Below are 19925 nucleotides of genomic sequence, written 5' to 3' on the forward strand. Positions count from 1 at the left end.
GCTCTCCGATAAATTTTACTCTGACCAGTCAGAATAAATGACCAAAAAATCACTAGGAGTTGTTTTATTTGGATTTGGATCCTCTCCAGATCCCCTTCCTTGGGGATCAAGGCATAAGGACCGTTCATCAAAGATCGTGCGGCCACAAATAAATGCTTTTTATATTTTTAAAAGTAAAGCAATCTCGTTTTACGTAAAAAATATTTAATTATGATCGCACGATCTTTGATGAACGGTCTTTGTGCCTTGATTCCCGGAATTCCCAGGGAGGGACCCGGAGAGGATCCAAATCCGTTTTATTTAATTACTAATTGCTTCATTTACAAGATTGCCACTGGGCTTTAGAACGGGCCTTCAGTGTTTCGGCTCGATCTGGGCTTTTGACTCGGGGAGAGAGAGGGAAGGGCGACAGAAGGGTTGAGAGGGAGACGTTTGCCGGGATTTAGGTGAGAGGATTTTCGGGAGGGACGTGCGGGTGGGTGTCCTATGAGTGATGCGTCGGTCAGAGGGTTGTTGGGGGGAGGAGAGGAGGGGGACAGAGGGACTGACGGATTGGAGAGAGATGCGAGGTACGGGTTTGGACTGAGTGAGAGAGGGATTTAGCTAGGTCCACCTATGGGATTTTCTCCGATTTTAGAGAGAGAGAGAGAGAGGAGAAAAAAGCATGGATGTGGGCATTTTTTGGGGTTAATTAATGGGTTATCTCTCTCGCCATTCTCATCCTTTTTCCACCTACCTCAACCTGCTGTAGTTAACGAGACACGAGAGTCTCAGAGCAGTTGAACCCGTCCAGCTCCACCTCGAACCGCGGCGGCGTCCTCCAGCTCTGCTTCTTTACACGAGCATGAGGCGAGGACTCCATATTTCGCTCTTGCTTTGCTGTACTGGTCGTGCTACTTGATGGAACTGCGGCAGTGCTCTTCAGCTGCTGTGTTCTTCAATCATGATATGTTGCTTTTAATTTTTGGGGCAAAGCTTAAAGGAGATTGTGAAAAAATTGCAATGAGGTCCTCCCCAACGAAGCCGTCAATGGCCTCCTCGCCCAAGGTCCTCCGCCCATTTCTCTCTCCTCACTTTGTCTCTCTAAAATTTCGAATTTATTTCTCTAATTTTTTTTAACTTGAAGTTTTTGGTTTTTTCTATTTTGGTTCTGGGTACTTTGTCTCTCTCACTCTACAAATTTGAGCAGCAAAGCACAAATCTTTGTGTTCTTCACTTCAGCCAGTTCCGTAGTACAGGTACATCCACTTTCTATCCATCTTTTTTTTCTTTTTTTTTTTAAAGTGATCAGAGTTGTTTCGGTTATAATTGTGTTAAAGTTTTAGTTAGGATTGAAATAATTGATTGTCCAGTTTTTGCTATGTGGAATTGGACGTGGGTTTTGTGTTAAAAGTCAAGAATTTGTGTGCAATAGTAGGGATTGAGTTTCAAAATTGTGTGTTTTGTTCATCAATTGGTGAATGAATTTGATTGGTTCTGTTTTTTGGGATTGAAATTTGAAACAAAATATTCATGCTTTTGTGGCGTAAGTAGGTGAATGAATTTGATTGGTTTTGTGTGCCTATGCTGTTAAAGAAAAGCCGAAACAAAACAAAACGAAAAAGAAAATTAACAAGAGTGATCGAGCAATGATGAATAACCTTAACAGCATCGGTGACCCTGAGTAGTGTGAACTCGAATCATAGGTACTGACCTTTCCTTTTTGTGTTGATTTTTTTATTTTTTATTTTTTTTAACGATTTAGGGTCAGATTTGAATTGGTGAATTGCTGCGGTTATAGGAGAGCTTGTTCATGGTGATGCAGGTACAAGAAAAATTGAGGTGTTAATTTGATTTTATGTTTACTTTGGAGTTTTGGATAATGATCATGAATTTTGGTGGAAGGTATGAGATTTCTTTAATTTTTTGCTTGGTTTATGATTTTTTTTGCTGGATTGGACTAGCAGTGGGGGCTATGGGTCTCTTCGAATTTGGATATTCTAGGGTTTCTGACGAGTTTTCTGTTTGTGGTTTTGGTTTTTAGGGTTCAGATTTTGAGTGTGGCTCTAGTTTTTTGGGGCTTTTGTGTGTAGGCTTCCAAGCTTTTTGTGCTTGGCCTATATAATTTCAGATTTTCCCTTTGACTTTTTTTATTGAAGAAAATTTTAATTTTGTGTGCTCTGAAGATTGAATATGTAGGGATCTATCTGTTTTTATATTTTTGTGCATTTTGAGAATAACGTTTCCTGTTTTTTATGGTTTTGTATTATATTTTATGAGTTTGTGCTCTTTCTTTATCGTTGCAATAGATTTTGCATTCCTTGGTGGGAAGTCAATGGAAACCCTACTGCTTGGATTTGGCTCTCCATTCACATTGAACACATAATCTATTAAGCATAACAAGATGCCCATTCCTTTCTTCACTTGGAATAAAATGGAAACCCTATCAAAGTCTGTCACTGCAAGCAAACATGAGGAGACACAAATTGGGCATAAGAAACCAAAAACAAAATTACGACAAAAACCAATGTGGCAGCAAGCAGTCTGGCCATTCTCCAAGAAATATACATACGACAATGTCGTCCTTCTCAGTTCCCCCCACCCTTCCCCAACACCCCCCCCCCCAAAAAAAAACACGAACTGCTTTCCATTTGGATCATCTCAATTTTCTAACCTATTATTACACTGATTCCTCTGTCCTTTTCCTGTTTAGTTGATATAGAATGAGGTTTTGGTTGTTTTAGAGAATTTTTGTTTTCTTACCTGTAGAAAGAAATTGAGGATGTATGTTTTTGTGTTAGTTGGAAGGGTGGAGGCAGTAGTTTTTGAAAAAGGTTGTTTTATCAATTTTTTTATTTCTGTGTTCCTGGTTGTTTTGGTGGATCATCGTCTAATATAAATAGAGCTAAATTGAATGCCTATTTTTCTGCACTGTATTTGCCTTTTTAAATTCATTCCTTTTCCTTGATGAATGTAATTTGGTTTTGCAGGTCAAACTCTTCCAGCAAGAAGATTTAAGCTTTGAATTGGATTGAGGTATAAATGTTTCTACTTATTTAGTGTGCTAAATGGATTATTGCTTTGAATGCATTGTGGTTTGGAATATGGTTTAGTACGTATTTGATTGACAGTGAGAGATTGAGAGATTTATGTTTTGGGATCAGACAGAATCCCTTTAACCACAGAGACTATTTTGGCAAGTTTTTTTAGTGAGACAATGATGTTATTATAATGCAGTTGGTAATTCTTTTTTGTAATTGATCAAATCCAAATGTGGTTAATTTTAAGAAGGTTTTCAACATACCTTATGCTCTTCCTACCATTTGTTACCTTTTATTTGTGTGTGTGTGTGTGCGCGCGCATGGCATACATTTGGAGTGATCAAGGGGTGAGTGATTTTATTCAAATACAATGATTTCATGTCGTTTATTCATTTTTGTGTGTTGATTAGCATTTGTTTTCTATAATTTGGAGTGTGAACCATGAGTTACTTTACGGTAGTCTGTTTCATTGAGTTGCATTTTCTTCCTTATGCATACGAGGCAATTCTACGAGGTTATTCTAAGCAGAGAGTACTCAAGGAGGGCATGTTTGAGGACCTGAGCTTGGCCAAAAAGCAGCTCCGGTTTGTTTTGAGATTTTTAATGGTGTGCTTGCTCTTGAATTGGCGAGAGATGGTCCGGCAGCTGCTCAATCAGCTCAAAGTCTTGGTTGATGAGTGCAAGAGGACCTTCCAGGTTTGTGATTTTCCATTGTTTTGTTATTAGGGTGCTTTGATTTGTTAGAAAACATAATTTCAGTGTTCACATTCTTGCTCTGTGTGTTTTTAATATTTTCTAAATGACTACTATGTTCTGATTCATTATCCTGTTAGTTAACTCTTATGTACTTTTGTGCAGCCATGAGTAATGAAAACGGAAACAGTTATTGGGAAAAATAATTGCCACCAAATTTTGACAGAAGTGGGACTGAGAAATTTATTCGTGCCAAGTAAGTTGTTTTCTAAAATTAATTATGAGCTTTATGTGGAACATGGAGAATGTTAAGTTATTATTTCCTTCTGCTCTTTTAACTTTCTTGGGAACTTTCAGATATGAGGGAAAACTATGGGTTGCGAAGAATGCAAAGCAACTAGTTCTTCTCTTAATTCTGATTTGTGAAGTAGCCTGTGCTTTTCCTCAAACTGACATTGTCTTGCTTGATGAATGGTGGTATCGTTGGACCATGAGGTGGCGGTGATCATCTCTCAGAAAGCTCTTGATGTTCCGCAATCCACCGCCATGGATTACGTTGCGGGTAAATTTGTAATTTTTGTTACTGTTATTTGTTAATTAATCACTTTTTATTTTATTTTTTGAAGGTCAGTTAATAGTGTTGCTATTAATGATTTAGTTTAATTAATCAGTTCGTAATGCTGCTGCTAATGATTTAGTTTTAATATAATGATGCTGTTAATGATTTGGTTTTAAGTTTAAATCTGATTAGCGAAAATCGGATGGTGTAAGGTTATGCACTTGCTTTGGATGTGGCTGCCAGAGAAATTCAAGCTTCTGCTAAGGTAATTATTGATAATCGGATTGTTTAATGCGATCAAACACGGTAATGAAATTTTCAATTTTATGGCTACAAGTTTCTAATTAGAATGCTAATGCTGCAGTTCATGATAATCTTGTGTTCTGATTTAAACAGTTACTGCAAATGTATTGTTGCTTTGTGATGAATCTTTTTGCATATAAGACTTTTCGTTTGTCGATACTAAGTCTAAAATAGAGATTTCAGAGCAAAACATTGATCCGGTATAAGCGAGTTGTGATTTTGTAGTTTTTATATGTTTCCAGATAAAATCTGCAGAGATTAGAAAGACAAAAAGGGCAAAGGAAAGCTATGGTGACTCTCGAAAGATGGTTCAAGTCTCAGTTAGAGGTACATTAGATATATGTTTCTTTTGTGTTTATTACATTGTTTGGACTATAGATTTGGATTGAACTCAATCTTGTCCGTGTATTTAAATATATGTGTGTAAATATATTTTTGTGTGAATATATGTGTGCATATAGATTTATACGTTGTTAGGACTAATAATGTTTGTGCTGTCAGGATTATCGATTGGGATTGGGGCTAAGGACTAGGGATGTTGGATAGCATCTTAATTTATATGGGAGTTGGTTTTTTCTTCTCTGTGAATCGGGATTGACAATTTCATTTTGCACAGGCCATACCGATTAAAGATACTATGGTGTTGTCAAAGATAACCCAGATGTATAAAGTTGGATATTTCAAGGTTGCCTGTTTTCTGTTTAACCATTTTGTTTTTCCTACTTCTTCAGTTTCATTTCTTACTTTTGACTACTACTTTTAAGATGTTGTTTTGGCTAGACTTTTGGATGAGGCCACAGTCCTGCAAAGATATAATTTTCTCTTCTTTTACATAAGATATTGATTTTTTTATTCATTCATCGCTTTGAAGAATGCATTTGATATGCTTGAGCATAATATTCTGATCTCAAACCACTTTTTCAAAGCTGATTTATTATCTACACGTGTGCTATTTTCATTTCAAATTGTGAGTGCTATTTTGCTTTTCCCTTTCTCATATTCTTAACAAGTGACCTCTGAAATTTATTGCCCATAGCTTTTCAAAGCTCTTCAGGTATAAATTCACCTCGCATTTCCTTGACAGGGGAGAATCAGACTATTGAGTGGGCTATACGACTACCAGTTGCTCTGAACATTGCCAAAGCATTAGATCACTGCAGCAGCGAAGGCCACCCATTGTACTATGACTTAAGTGCATATATGGTTCTCTTGGATGAGGTGTTGTCTCAAATTTCCTTTCTCAAACGATAATTAATAAAATAGAGGACCAATTAAGTCTTTGAAAAAGAAATTTCTTTGTCTACGTTGCTGAGTATTTGCAGCTTGCAACTTTCATTGGTTATTATATTTGATTGAGTTAAACTTGGATTTCTGGATTTTGACTTTTCCATTTGTTTCTCTGTTGCAGAGTTGGCTTCATTTCAGTCCAGTAACTCTCTAAATATGTCCAACAACTCACTAAATAGGTAAACTCTCTAAATAGGTCCCATAGCTCACTAAATAGGTAAGTCGAGAAGAATTCAGCGTTGCACTCCTTTTTTGGTATGCTGTTTAAATCTGTCTGTCATTTTATTCGTTCTTCATGTTTAACTTTGTTCTGCAGGCTTCCTATGGCTAACTTAAGCATTTAAGTTATTCATTTTTTAAAGATGTTAGCTATTTTGGAACAGTTGAAAGTTAATGCATGACTCGAGGATGACTTTTAGCTTATCCCACTTATCTTTTACACTCTCGCTTCATTCATGTGCTGAGTCATGGTTTAGCTGTCTAAATTCAAGAACAAAAAATGGCCAGCAGGCTAAAAAGCGATTAGATTTTGAGATGCATATTTTGGTTTCTCATTATTTCTTTGTTTTGTATTTTTCATTTATTAATGTTCTTTTGGCAGCTTATTTGATTGTATTTGTGGTTTTCCGGGGACGAACAGATTCCAAACTCTCCAAAGCTGCCTTCTTTATAGATCATCAGAGCAGTGCTAAAGTTCTGAGAAGTTATATTTAGAAACAATTATTGAGTTTTACCAATAATTTTGCTCTTTTTTTTTCTTAATTTTCTTATGAAATTTAGGTTTTTGAGTAATGGGTTAGGAATTAATTCTTAATCAATAATAGGTATTGAAGTTGAGTTGCAAATAATGTTGAAAGTATTAGAGATCCTCAATTGGTATTTTTCCCTTTCAAGATGCTTATTTCTGCATATTTCTCCATCTGTTACCGATGAGTGGATGCCTATGATTAAGTGAAAGTGAAATCTAAGAGGTTTTTGTTGTTGTTATTGTTGGGAATTTGCCTATTGTTGTTATTGTTGTTATTGTTGTGCATTGGAAAGTGTTTCTGTTTTATGGGGCCACAACTTACAGACAACACACTAATCATGTCATGTGTTGTGACTCTTTTTATTTCAATCAGTTTAACTACCCTTTTAACCCTTGAATAAGCCATGCTCAGTTGAATGTATATAAAAGCCAAGCTGCTTATGTTATCGACCTCATTCACTCATTTGTACCTCTGTTCATTCATGATTTTGTTGAATTTATTCAAGTTAAATGTGTCTTATTCATGCTTTTACGTCTGAAACAGTTGGTTTCTGCCGCAATGCGCGGGCTTATTATCTAGTGGACTCTAAAAGGCCATGTGATGTGGGAGATCACCAGCTAGCTGTGTCTAATTTGTGTGGGACTATCCTTTCCGTCCAAAACGGCACCGTCAAACAACCCAAAACAGAGACATGTGATGTAAGTGTGATGTTTTTTGAGTTTAAAAAAAAAACAAAGAGACAAGAATATCGTTTCTGTCAAGAAAGTTGGAAACTTACTTAAAAGTCTCGCATCCAATCCCTTTGGTGAGAAGAGAAAAGGTAGAGACAGATGATCGTCCCAACAAGGAAGCTGCCTGAAAATTTCTCATGGTCAGTCTTCCACTTTTTTTGTGGAAAACCCACGCTAAACCGTATACGTATGTTAACGTTTTCCCTTCAGCTTTTCACTATGACCTACACTCTACCGTGTGGTCACCACCAACAGCACCACTACCAGTATAAGTAGTCGATTGTCCATCTCTCTCCCATTTATTTCCGTTCCTACATCTCTCTCGACTTCCTCCCTTCCTACAACTTTGCCGTGAGAATTTTGAGTGTGATTTTTCTGCTTGTTTTCTTGTCGTTTCTCACTTCTCTCTGCCTGTGTAAGTTTTTGTTGATCCGGTATTTTGCTTTTCTGGTATTTGCTTTGAGTCCTTAATCTCTTTTTGTTAATATACATTTTCAATTACCAAAACAAGATTTAAAGTTTCTATTTTCCTTTTCACTGCTCATTTTCCTTAATCTCTTTCGTTTTTGTTTGCAGAATCCATTTTTCCAGTAACTGAATCTGATTCAACGGTTGAAACCGAGTTATTGAGGACTGTAAGATCAAATCGAATTGTCAAATTTGTGTTGTTCTGAGTTACGAATAAAAAAAAAAATTTCAATTTTTTTTTTTTTAATTTTGAAACATTAATCTTCTATCTATTTACTTGTTCATTCAGTTACTGTTCGGAGTACTCGATTTATAGCAACTGGTTTTTTTACGATGGCATTGAGCACCCAAAGAGCCTCTGCATCTTTTGTTTCGAATGAATCAGCTCCTCGATGGAAGTATGATGTGTTTTTGAGTTTTAGGGGTGTAGACACCCGCAAGGGTTTTGTATCTCATTTATACCATGAATTGTGCAAGTGCCAAGGAATTACAACTTTCTTTGACGATCGAGAGCTTGAAGGAGGAACAAGTATTCATCTTGAGCTCCCGAGTGCAATCAAGGAATCACATATTGCAATCGTTGTTCTCTCACCAAACTACGCTTCTTCCAAATGGTGCTTGAATGAACTTACAACCATTCTTCAATGCATGGAAGCCAGGAACACAGTTCTGCCAGTCTTTTACGAGACAGATCCATCTGACGTTGGAAATCAGAGGGGGACTTTTGCCAAAGCCTTCGATGAGCATGAAAAAAAGTTCATTAGTACCCAAGACAAGATGAAGGTGACCCAGTGGAGAGAAGCTCTGAAAAAAGTATCCAAAATTTCTGGGTGGCATTCGAAGGAATCTAAGTAAGCATGCATGAACAACTATAATTTCCCATGTCTTAGTACAGGCAAACTTGAATGCTTCGTTTATGTTTTTTTTTATTGGTTATTTCATACTTTGTAGGTGTGAAAGGGAGCTTGTTAAAAAAATCGTCCAAAGCGTGTGGAGGAAAGTGCAAGCTACATTCACATTGTTAGATTCTTCACAGAAATTTGTTGGGGTTAATTTTAGGCTTGAGCAACTAAGTTCGCTATTAGCTCATGATGCGAATGATGTTCGCTTTATAGGGATAACGGGGATGGGTGGCATAGGTAAGACAACCCTTGCTAAGCTAGTTTATGATAGAATCTTCCATCATTTTGAAGTTCATTCCTTCCTTGGCAACATTAGAGAGGTTTCTAAAAAAGACCGTACTCTAATTGGTCTTCAACAAAGACTTCTTTCTCCGATGTTGAAGGAAAAGGTTAAAGAAATTTGGGATGAAGAGTGCGGAATCATTTTCATTAAGAAGTGCTTACGCAATAAAAAGGTTCTTCTCATACTCGATGATGTGGATGATTTAAAACAACTAGAAGTACTGGCTGGAAATCAAAGTTGGTTTGGTATGGGAAGTAGAATTGTGATTACGACTAGAAATGAAGGGTTGCTAGTCCAACATGGTATAGCAACATCATATAAGATGCCGGGGTTGAAATACTGCGAAGCACTTGAGCTCTTTAGTCTGAATGCCTTTAGGAAAGAACAACCTGAGAAAGACTTTTTGGAACTCTCAAAGCATTTCCTAAAATATGCTAGAGGCCTTCCACTAGTTCTTAAAACATTAGGGTCTTTTTTGCATAAGAGAGGTCAGGATGCATGGAAGAGTGTGTTGGATAATATTCATACAGTTCCTAATTCAACAATTTTCAATACACTCAAAATCAGTTATGACGGACTAGAGGATATGGAGAAGAGAGTTTTTCTCGATGTTGCATGTTTCCACAAAGGGAAGTGCATGGAGCAAGTTATTCCAATACTAGACAATTCTTTTGAAGTTTCTAGTAGTATTATGATCGATCTACTAATTGAGAAATCTCTCTTAACTATTGAAAAACGCATCCAATATGATAATTCAGCCAAGTTCTTCATATGGATGCATGATTTGATACAAGAAATGGCATGGACAATTGTTGGTCAAGAGTCTAAAGAGCCCGGTCTACGGAGTAGGTTGTGGCTTCCTGATGACATTTTGCATATATTCACGACCAATACGGTAAGACGTTATGTAAATACCAAGTTTGAAAGAAGACATGATTTCTTTTAACGCAATATGCTTAAATGTTAAATTTACGTTTCCTACATTCTTGTTTATTAGGGAACGAGAGCTATTGAAGGTATAGGATTACAGCTACCTGAAATAGAAAAGGTGCACTGGAGTTGTGAAGCCTTCTCTAATATGCATGGATTGAGGTTTCTAGAATTGGACAATTTGATCATTTCTTCAAGTCCCAAGTTTCTTCCATACTCTTTGAGAATTATAATTTGGAGTTGGTATCCTTCCAAGTCTCTTCCACCAAGCTTTCACCCTCGTTTCCTTACCGAACTAAGAATGCATCATAGCAAACTTGTTCGTTTATGGGATGGAAAAGAGGTAAGAGTATATTGAATGAATGCTACTTAACATATTTTTTTTTTATGGGTTGTTTTATACATACCCCACAGTTGACCACACCCCATCTGCTTGGTTTCTTTTTTTTTTTTTTTTTTTTTTAAGGATTTTTCAGTTTCTTTTATTTTATTTTCTTTCTTTATTTATTTTTATAGATTTTGGGGTTTTTGTCAATTAGGGATCATTTTCCTTTCTTGCAGCGTAGACTACCTTGAATGTTTCTTATTTTTTCAATTACGTGGTAAACAAAGTAGTAGGGAAATAGGGTGATTGCATTAGCTCCTTCGGCTTTCGATCTATTGGGATGATTGCACAAGTGTCATTTTTATTGGTTTGCCTTAGTTTCATCTAGATGTTATTGGATTGCCCCGTGATAATATCATTTTTCTTAATGTTTGCAGATTTTTTCTTTTAACTCATTATTAGGCCCTAAATAGTCATTTTATAAAACAGTATGTAATAAATAAATTTTTGTGGGGTGCATTCAACCATATATACGGTGCTAAGAAAAAATCTTTGTTTTTTTTTTTATAACAAAAATGCTACTCTTACTACCTATTTGTGTCATCATTTGTACCGCTTCTCTTATAGAGATGAGATCCACATCCGTTGATGGCCCTTACGTCTTTTAGAAAGATGGTATAAATAGTTGTACAAATAAGTGGTAAATATATCATTACTCTTTTTTTTTTTTTAATGTCAAATAGAATTATAAGTTTTTTCAGAAGCTTATATATTATTTCATGTATTGTACAGAACTTTCCCAAGTTGAAATGTATTGATCTGAGCTACTCAAATAAATTGATCGGCACCCCAGATTTCACTGGTCTTCAAAATCTTGAGAAGTTGATTCTTTGGTGGTGTAAGAATTTAGTTGAGATTCACCCATCTATTGCAGTTCTTAAAAAACTTAAAGTTTTGAATCTTTGTGGCTGTGAAAGTATTAAGAGCCTCCCAAGTAAGGTAGAAATGGATTCTCTTCAGTATTTAATTCTTGCCGGATGCTCCAAAGTGAAAAAGATCCCAGAATTTTCGAACCAGCAGATGAAAAGTTTGTCCTCGCTTTCTTTACGTAGGACTGCGATTGAGAAATTACCTTCATCGATTGAACATCTGGTTGGCCTGACTAAACTGAGTTTCGATACGTGCAGAAAAGAGCCATTTGTTAATATGAAAAATCTCAAAAATCTCAAATTTCTCCGTTTAAGTGGAACTAGAAAGAGTGATGTTCCTTGTCCAGGTCTGGTGTTGTCTTCTTTATATCATTTGCGTTGTTTGGAGGTGTTAATACTATCTTATTGTGATCTTGGTGAAGGTGATATCTCCGATGATATTGGTTGCTTGTCCTCTTTAAAAAAGTTACATCTTGGTGGAAACAATTTTGTTACCCTTCCAGCAAGCATGAAATGCCTTTCTCGACTTCAGCATCTTTACTTGGACGAGTGCCAAAGACTCGAGCAACTGCCAGATATTCCGCCAAATATGAAATTAAACGTATATTTAAGTGATTGTACTTCATTGAAAAGGTTGTCGGATCCATCCAATTTGTCTGATTTTGCTTTCTGGTCTATGAATTGCTTTACATTGGTGGAAGATGAAAACTGGATCAAAACAATGTATTCAAGGATCGTGAAATACGCAACTGAGGTACTCTCTCTCTCTCTCTCTCTCTCTCTCTCTCTCTCTCATATAATGGTTCTTTTGGTGCAGAAAATCTATTGTTCTAATAATCATATTGTGTGCCCCGGAAAGGGGATTCCCGAGTGGTTCAACAATCAAACTTCGGGACATGCGCTAGATGTGGAGCTACCTCCACAATCCTGTAGCAGCTGGATGGGGATTGCTTTTTGTGTTGTTTTTGCACAACCTAAGGAGATTTTGCGTCTTCTTCAAAAACAAAAGGAGAACTGGGGAAATCCAGCTGCCCTTAACGAGGATGGATTCTGGATTCAGTGTTCACCTCGGACTAACCGTAAACAGAGTACATGGAGTACAGTTTTCTTTAAATGGCCTCTTGTGTCTGAACACCTTTGGATATTCTGTTTGCCTCGCAAAGAATGTCTTCAAGGACAGTTTCTATTTAAAACTTATTATACACTCGGAATGAACAAACGCAAAGTAGGCTTGAATGTGGTGAAGAAGTGCGGGGCTCGTTTAGTGTACGAGCAAGATTTGAAAGAACTCAAACGAACACTGAAAATCTTGAAGTGAACATATGAATATTGTAAAGAGGCAGCTTCAAGCCAAAGTCGTAGTTTTGACGACAAAGAACATACCCGCAGAAGGCACAAGGAAGACAAATAATTGTTTCATGCTCAATGTCTCATAGTTTACTCAGAATCCATGTTAGTAAATTTGAGTATTACTTTTTTATTCTTGAGCTATAGAATTTTAACTAGCGACGGTGCCCGCGCAAAGTTTACTCATAGTTTACACAGCTGCTTATCTGTCGGCAATTCATTATCAAACTAAATACACTTTTGACCTCAACTCTCCATTTATAACTCAACCTTTCACAGAAACCCAATAACTATCTACTCCTGAATTGAACCCATAAATCTACCTTAATTATAGTTCTAAAACTGAATTCAAATTTCAACCCATAAATTACCAAACAATTAAAAAAAAAAAAAAAAAAACTTAAGCATCAGATAACTCTTCAAACAGACAAAAAACACGACATACAATCTTTGCATGGATAGATCAAAACCCGAAAACAAATGATCATCAAAAAAATAAGTTTTTGTTCATATATTTTGGTTCTTACTATGTGAAAGGAGGTATTATCGTATGTGTGTTCAAGAAAATTATTTGGCATGTAAAAAAGTATGTATTACCCTCCATCTAAATGCTCCTTGGATATCCAGTCAAATGCCCGGCAAAAATTGAATATTCACAAAAAGTAACAGAACATTAGAAGTTAAAATTAAAACAGCGAAAAGGCGTAACTAAACTTACGCCCTTAAGAACTATAAAAAATGGCCTCATCAAACATAAAACTCCACTTACTAATATGAGATGATTTGAGCTACCAAAGGAAAATACCACTGGGCACATCCAAATGTCATCTTTAAGATCAAAATAATTCCATATTCAGAATATTTTACGGATGACAAAGTTTATCAAAGTTATATGAATCTGTGACTAAATTATGACACTATACGCTCTCAATGTCATTCAAATTCAGACTGTCAAACACCCACTTTCAACCTGTGACTAAAATGTTGTTTATACTTGTCATATGCATATATATAGTGTTGATAACCCAGAAAAAAATCTGTAAATTCCACAACCCAATAATCAAAATTGGAATAATAATTGAAAAAATTTACCAGTTGTAGTGAGAGGAGAGCGAGGAGACGTTGAGCATCCATGGGGAGAATCGTTGAGAGTAGGATCATAAACGATCCAATTTTGGGGCAAACCTGAGGATATCAGGGATTGGGAATAAGTCAGTTGAGACCAACCTCGACGTTGGCCATCGCCTGAATCCTAGAGGCCGTCGCCGGCAAATTGAAACATTAGAGAGGATGCAGAGACGAGTGGATATTTTAGAGAAAGCAACCAGAGAGAATCGAGCGGGAAGGAACTGAGAGAAGGGAGATTGGAACGATTTGGATGAATTTTGCTTTCGGGATTCTAGGATTGATTTGGATAAACGCAAGGTTTTTTTTTTTTTTTTTTTTTTTTTTTTTCACATTTATGGAGAGATGAAGCAGATGAAAGCAAATGAAAGCGTACAGAAATAACTAGAAAATATGCCCGTGCGTTGCGATGGGAATCAACTGTTTTAGATGTAACTGCATGAATAAAACACATTTAACCTGAATAAATTCAGCACAATCATGAATGAATAGAGGAACACGTGAGTGAATGAAATCGATAAGATAAGCAGGCTTTTATATACAATCAACTGACATCTTTTATCGTCGTAGTCGATGTCGTAGTCTCCAATATATACGAAAGGTATGTAAGCTGAACACAGAAAAAGAGGAAATGACAAACGATGTTTTGAGGGGGAATGCCAGAACTGAACCATGAGGAGAAACTTACACAGAAAATGACCAGATTTGCCGCAATAGAAATTAAATTAATTTATGGTAAAGTCCAAAGTCATTCATTACACACATATGTAAGGGATTATCAAACAATAATTAGTAGTTTTACATATTCCTAAAGCGAAGTGTTTCCGACACTCCAAAAAGTTCATCATAAACTCCTCGATGTGCAGTTTTGTTCTTATATTTTTATACAAAAACTTGGAAATCTTGGACAACCAAAATGCAAATTGAAAAAAGACCCAGATCCTGAAAACATAACAACAAATTACCTATATCAAAGAACGGAAAAGCGTCAAGAAAACCCATGAAATCAGATAAAAAAACATAATATTGGATAAAACATGAAGAGGGTGAGAAAGGGAACTGACATGTATGAAGATATTCGCATATGGTAGTGGCCTCGCAGTAGTGCTTGTCGCAGAGATTGGAACATATCCATGTGTCTGAGTCGAATGCATAGAAATGCTGTTGGTAGACTGAATGCACGTAACCTTGTAATCGCATTTCTGGAACCATTGACACGTTTGAACTATCATCTTCCATTGAGAAAAAGTGCCACTCACTGAGAATTGAGAAAAAAGGGAAAAAAGAACATAACCCAAAAACATCAACTTCTCGAAACCAAAATATAGCGAAAACACAGTACTTTATTCATGAAAAAAACCAACCCCGGAGAACAATCAAAATTACCAACTTCCATTGGCAAAAATATATATATATATATATATATAGAATTCTGAAAGCGATGAGAGAGATATATATACCTTTGGGGTGTCGATGATAGAAGGGTGAGTAAGGGATCTGAGATGTTTGAGAGCTGGAATTTTTGAGCAATTTGGGCGAAAAAGTTGAAAAGCTCCGAACTGAGTGAGAGAGAGAGTGTGGAGTGAGAATGGCAGAGAGAATTAAAACCAAACAAAACAGTAGAAAATCAAGTATACTTATCTTGTGAATGAGGACATGCAGACGCAGGATGGACGAAGGAGAGCACATCCAGGGTCCAACTCCTTGTCTTCCTCCTTGTCCTGTTATTCCAGCATATAAACAGCAAAACACAAAATCAGAAACCCCCAAATTTATTAATTTCTTAATTGAAATCCAGAAAAAAAAATGCAAAATTTAAGTAATGCAGAGAAAACCCAGATCCCACCCCAAATTTATCCTCGAAGGTTTTTTATAAATCAACCAACCATGAATCAAAGAAGAAGCAGAGGATTGAGTAAGGGGAGGCGAGAGTTCCACTGCAAGAGAGAGTGTTTGAGCACAGTGGTGCTGTTGGAAACGGTCCAAAGGGACAAACCCAAACCCCCAGCCACGATCCCTACCCCTCTCCCTCAAATCCCGACGGCCCCCATGCTTTTCCCTGACTGTCCCCCCTCTCCCATTCATGAAATCGAGGATCTGCAGCAATGGCGATGAGATCCCCACTCCTCCCTCTCCCTCTCCCTCTATTTCTATCTCTATTGGAATGACCTCCCATCCCTGAAACCCTCACCGAGCGATCCCCACTCCTCCCATTCCCTTTCCCTCTCTCTCTCTATCTCTATCTCTATCTCAGAGGTGGCATGGCCTCCCATCCCCGAAACCCTCACCGAACGAAGAATGAAGAGGCAGTGGCAATTTTGTAAATAACGTGAAATCCACCAACAGTAGGGGCAGAGAGAGCCAGTGGCAGAATGGTAAATAACTTACACAAAAAGATGCACTACAAAGGCGGTACGACCGGGGTCACCACCTAAAATGCACCAATGCAGATAACACATTTCACCAGAGTAAATCTAACAAAATCACAAATCCATATAGGCATCTCTAAAGAATTTAAATAACCAAGAGATGGGTGAACCAAGCAAAGCAGTTTGATTTTCACTTACATTCAATTCAGCTGACATCAAGAGCCACTGTACAATCAAATGGATGAACTTCAAAGGAAATTCACAAAAGTTGTAATCTAAAAAAATATTGTCTGTTTGCATAAGAAATATATGCGGCATGCAGTTCACACATGGTCTGTGAAAGCACCAAAAATTACACAAGAAAAGACTACGAGAATCCACAGTAAACAAAAAAGAAAAGAAATCCAACAAATCCAGCATTGTTTCATAAATATAATATTTACTCAGTATCACTATTACGACAGATTTTTACGACACTACGACACATACTATATGATCAACTTCATTTCTCACTCCTTTTAGACTAAACTGATAATTTTAAAATGAAGGCTTACAATTTATTGAACTAACAAATCTAAAGCCACATACATATATGCAGTAGAAACTCATATGGAACGTACCCAAGAGAGTATCTGAGTTTCATGGTAGAAGCCGCTGCACATAGTTGGACACAAAGGCCTATCCATCAATCTACAAATGAGAACCTGCACAGAACCAGAAAGATCAATTCCATCAACTATGGTACACAACAATGATCCCTCAAATAAAGCTAAAGCAAATATTTAAAAAAAAAAAATTTACAAAGGGAGAATGTTGAGTTATGTACGATGAATACGAAACAAAACATTCTCGTGGGTGTTACTCTGCATTGTTGCTTTCTCGATCCATGCGGATCTTAATGTCAATAGATATGGTTCACTTATCGTTTGAAGGGCTAATTTTTGGCCCAATGATATTTGCAGTGACAGCAGGCCAATTCAAGGAGAGGTGCTAGTGTACCGGCATCCAGGTTTACATTTTGGTGATGTTCATGTTTTGAAGGCCACCTACGTGGAGGAGTTGAAAGAATTTGTTGGAAATAGTGGCTTTGCTATATTCTTTCAGTAGCTGATGAAATGGGTGGTAGAGATTTTGATGGCGATCTATATTGGGTCTTCATGTTGGCATTTACCTAAAGCATGATTACTTTGTCATTATTTTGAAACTTCAACATGCACAGACCATCTAGAAATACTTAACCAGTTTATGCATGGAATGGAAATAATTTTGTTCATCATTAATTCTTGGAATTATTTCAGCTTTTGGAATTATTTCCGCTATACAATCTAATTTCCGCTGTCCTACTCTGTCCTACATCACAGAACAAAAAGAAGGTTACCTAAGAATTCATGCATTCATCTTCTAAACATGCAACAGAAAAGCAATGCATAAAAAAGGGTACATTGGAAATAAATAGATCAACTTAAGTGCTAACAGCCAATCACCAAATTGAACATAATTTGAAGTTTTGGTAGAATGAGTTAAGAAAAAGGAAGCTTGGTTTCTGCATGAAAGAAAAGATCCGCTTGAAATGGTAGTCTTTCAAGATGTTTTCTGGTATTTATGTGAATTCTGAAATGCTATAAATGTAAAAGTTACCTCAAGAGCTTTTTCTGTGTTGGTTTCTGTAATCACTCCTACTGCAGCATTTGCAGCCAATATCATGAGAATAACCTGTGCCCCATTAATTTCAAACAATAAATCTTTATTAAGTGTCTAAGACCGAGTTGTATCCCATGTGTTTAATCAACAACAAACATAGAAAACAGTTATCATACATCATAAAATTGCAAGTCTTAACTTGTAAAGTTTCTAGTGCTCAACAAATTTCGAACAATGTATGTTTCAATACTTAAAAAAAAAAAAAAAAAACATGCATCAAAGACCTTCAGGTGGAAAAAAATATGCATTGGCTGAAATAGAGATAATTAGGATTTAAAATGTTAAAAATTTTCTTTTTGGCTCACCAATTAGATGCAAAAGTGAGATTGTATGAACAATTTTACACCCGGAAACATGAATTACACAGAATCACAACTGATCTAACAATGAGAAAGTATATAAGACATAACACTAACAGAAGGCTAAAAGACTCTTTTAATTGATCTAACAATAGGCTAATAGGATTCACTAAACCATTAGAGACTGCAACAATGAGAGAATCTGAAGATTAAAGTTCTTGTTGAATATCCTTGAAAAACATTTTCAGTAAATCTGTTCAGGAAAATATAGAAATTTATGATGCTATGCAATTCCATCATCCGGGATAGCACATATTTACCTGGAATCCAACCTTAAGCCAACATTTTTCTATCTATAGCATCCATCATACCTAACACATTTCTCAGTAGGGGCACATGAACAATCATAATTGAGATTTCATAAGTTTATTTTTTTGTTAACTATAATGAAATTTATAAAACAATTTTAGCAAAAATCGAGTTTAGATAATGGACTTTTGTTCCAGTTTAAAAAATATTGACTTGGGTTCTAAGCAACATAATGCATTCATATTTCAATTGTCAAAAGGCATCTCAATAATCCCCGACTGAAGATATTAAAAATCAGAACTTCTTCTCCAAGTTTTCATTCAGTTTATTTCACTTGTCCATTGGAATTTTATTCAAAGAATGATCAAATAAAGACAATAGCATGCCAAAGATTAAAAACCCTCATTTCAAACTTTGTTAATGCATAGCTCTGTTTGGTTTTCTTCTCCAAAGACCAGACTGAGAGAGGAGTCAAGTTCTCTAGTGCACCATCAATCTCCCGTTCAAGAAACCATCACCACCTCACTCGCCACTCCCTCGAGGCACCACCTTGCCACCACCCTCATGTCTCACTCCCTCTCTACCACTCTCCTTATTTCCCTCACCTCTCTCGATACTGTGCTCGCTGCATAGAAATAGCAAGGTAACCACCGTCGCCATTTTTCACGGAGAACTACGCCACCACGAAACTACCACCATTAATCTTGCCACCTATGCAACTTTTACCATCCCCGAACCCACCCTTTGCAAACTGCCCTCATCCCTTCTAATTTCAATTCTTGCATTTCTTGTATGGTATCCATTTCCTGCACACTCAAATATTTATATACCAACTGAGATTAACAATATAAATCCCACACCCACCCCTTTTTCCCCACTTGAAAAATTCACCAAAAAACCACATTAACCACCATAGTTTAATAATCCAGACCCCAAATTTCAATCTAATTAATTAAATTACAAAGGATTCTATCTACCTCACGAAAACAAATATGTCCAGTTAAAGAGATTCCCTAATCACCGCATCTTAAACTACTTCTTAACTATGTCAGCCATACCAATCTAACAAAAAATCCATGTTCAATCGATTCTTATTAATTCCAACTCCATGTATTTCAGCATCTAGATTATAGAAAAATTACAACAAAACAAAACTCAGAACACCCAGATTCCAATCTTGGTGCTAAAGCACACTTTGTTAACCTCACTTTCATCAAGTCCATGATTCCTGCCATGAGATCTTTCTCTTGGCTTCAGCTGCAAGATCAAAATAACGAAGCATTCAGTTCCAATTCTATACTCATAAAATTAAAAATTGAAATATGTTATAATTTACTCGGAATCTTCATATGTATTATGAAAGCATATAAACAGATACATTTGAAAACTTATAACGCTACATAATAAAGTTGAAAAGTAGCTAATTAAGATCAAGTTTCAGTGCATCCAGTGAGCCTTCCAGGGAAAGATTCCCTACAATGAACACACACACACACACACACTCACACACTCCAAACAGAAAACACTTACCCAGTCGGAAATGATTTTTGCATATACAGGCAAAAGACAGCATGGTTCAAATATAATTTTATTAGG

At 36.5% G+C, this 19925-nt stretch overlaps 2 protein-coding genes across 31 annotated transcripts in view; one reads left to right on the forward strand and one right to left on the reverse strand.

The window, feature by feature from the left end:
- The first annotated feature begins 547 nt into the window (after nucleotides 1-547).
- Nucleotides 548-12684, forward strand: LOC103957795 (TMV resistance protein N). Of its 5 annotated transcripts, none has more exons than XM_048580836.1 (16): nucleotides 548-1047; nucleotides 1190-1238; nucleotides 2970-3015; nucleotides 3522-3716; nucleotides 3879-3969; nucleotides 4071-4275; nucleotides 4485-4537; nucleotides 4818-4902; nucleotides 5192-5260; nucleotides 5660-5793; nucleotides 5984-7309; nucleotides 7919-7977; nucleotides 8100-8661; nucleotides 8762-9890; nucleotides 9993-10268; nucleotides 11043-12684. In XM_048580836.1, the coding sequence occupies exons 13-16, from the start codon at nucleotides 8144-8146 to the stop codon at nucleotides 12495-12497; spliced, it is 3378 nt and encodes a 1125-aa protein (XP_048436793.1). In that variant the 5' UTR covers nucleotides 548-1047; nucleotides 1190-1238; nucleotides 2970-3015; nucleotides 3522-3716; nucleotides 3879-3969; nucleotides 4071-4275; nucleotides 4485-4537; nucleotides 4818-4902; nucleotides 5192-5260; nucleotides 5660-5793; nucleotides 5984-7309; nucleotides 7919-7977; nucleotides 8100-8143; the 3' UTR covers nucleotides 12498-12684. The 5 variants fall into 5 exon arrangements, with proteins under 5 accessions (XP_048436793.1, XP_048436791.1, XP_048436795.1 ...); XM_048580834.1 differs by lacking the exon at nucleotides 5192-5260 and having other exon boundaries at nucleotides 5984-6041; nucleotides 7155-7309; XM_048580838.1 differs by lacking the exon at nucleotides 5192-5260 and having other exon boundaries at nucleotides 549-1047; nucleotides 11043-11933; nucleotides 11997-12684.
- Nucleotides 12685-13184: 500 nt separating this feature from the next.
- Nucleotides 13185-19925, reverse strand: part of LOC103957777 — a 51802-nt gene continuing 45061 nt past the window's right edge. For 3 of the 26 annotated variants that reach the window (XM_048580851.1, XM_048580850.1, XM_048580852.1), the window contains 8 exons: nucleotides 19538-19586; nucleotides 17659-17733; nucleotides 16641-16724; nucleotides 16219-16266; nucleotides 15297-15372; nucleotides 14716-14886; nucleotides 13619-13711; nucleotides 13185-13354 (listed from right to left, as the gene is read on the reverse strand). In XM_048580851.1, the coding sequence (XP_048436808.1) occupies nucleotides 13200-13354; nucleotides 13619-13711; nucleotides 14716-14886; nucleotides 15297-15372; nucleotides 16219-16266; nucleotides 16641-16724; nucleotides 17659-17733; nucleotides 19538-19564 (729 nt within the window). In that variant the 5' untranslated portion in view covers nucleotides 19565-19586 and the 3' untranslated portion in view covers nucleotides 13185-13199. The other 23 variants (XM_048580856.1, XM_048580853.1, XM_048580854.1 and 20 more) reach the window with 23 other exon arrangements.

The sequence above is a fragment of a genome, unplaced genomic scaffold, assembly GCF_019419815.1.
Source record: "Pyrus x bretschneideri cultivar Hongxiangsu unplaced genomic scaffold, Pyrus_bretschneideri_v1 Contig16, whole genome shotgun sequence".
Lineage (NCBI taxonomy): Eukaryota > Viridiplantae > Streptophyta > Magnoliopsida > Rosales > Rosaceae > Pyrus > Pyrus x bretschneideri.

Bases quoted from the DNA above. Each gene is read 5' to 3' on its own strand.
- LOC103957795 (XM_048580836.1), top strand. From the start codon at position 8,144: ATGGCATTGAGCACCCAAAGAGCCTCTGCATCTTTTGTTTCGAATGAA. The intron at 8,662-8,761 runs GTAAGCATGCAT...CATACTTTGTAG, and splicing joins TGGCATTCGAAGGAATCTAA to GTGTGAAAGGGAGCTTGTTA. The intron at 9,891-9,992 runs GTAAGACGTTAT...CTTGTTTATTAG, and splicing joins ATATATTCACGACCAATACG to GGAACGAGAGCTATTGAAGG.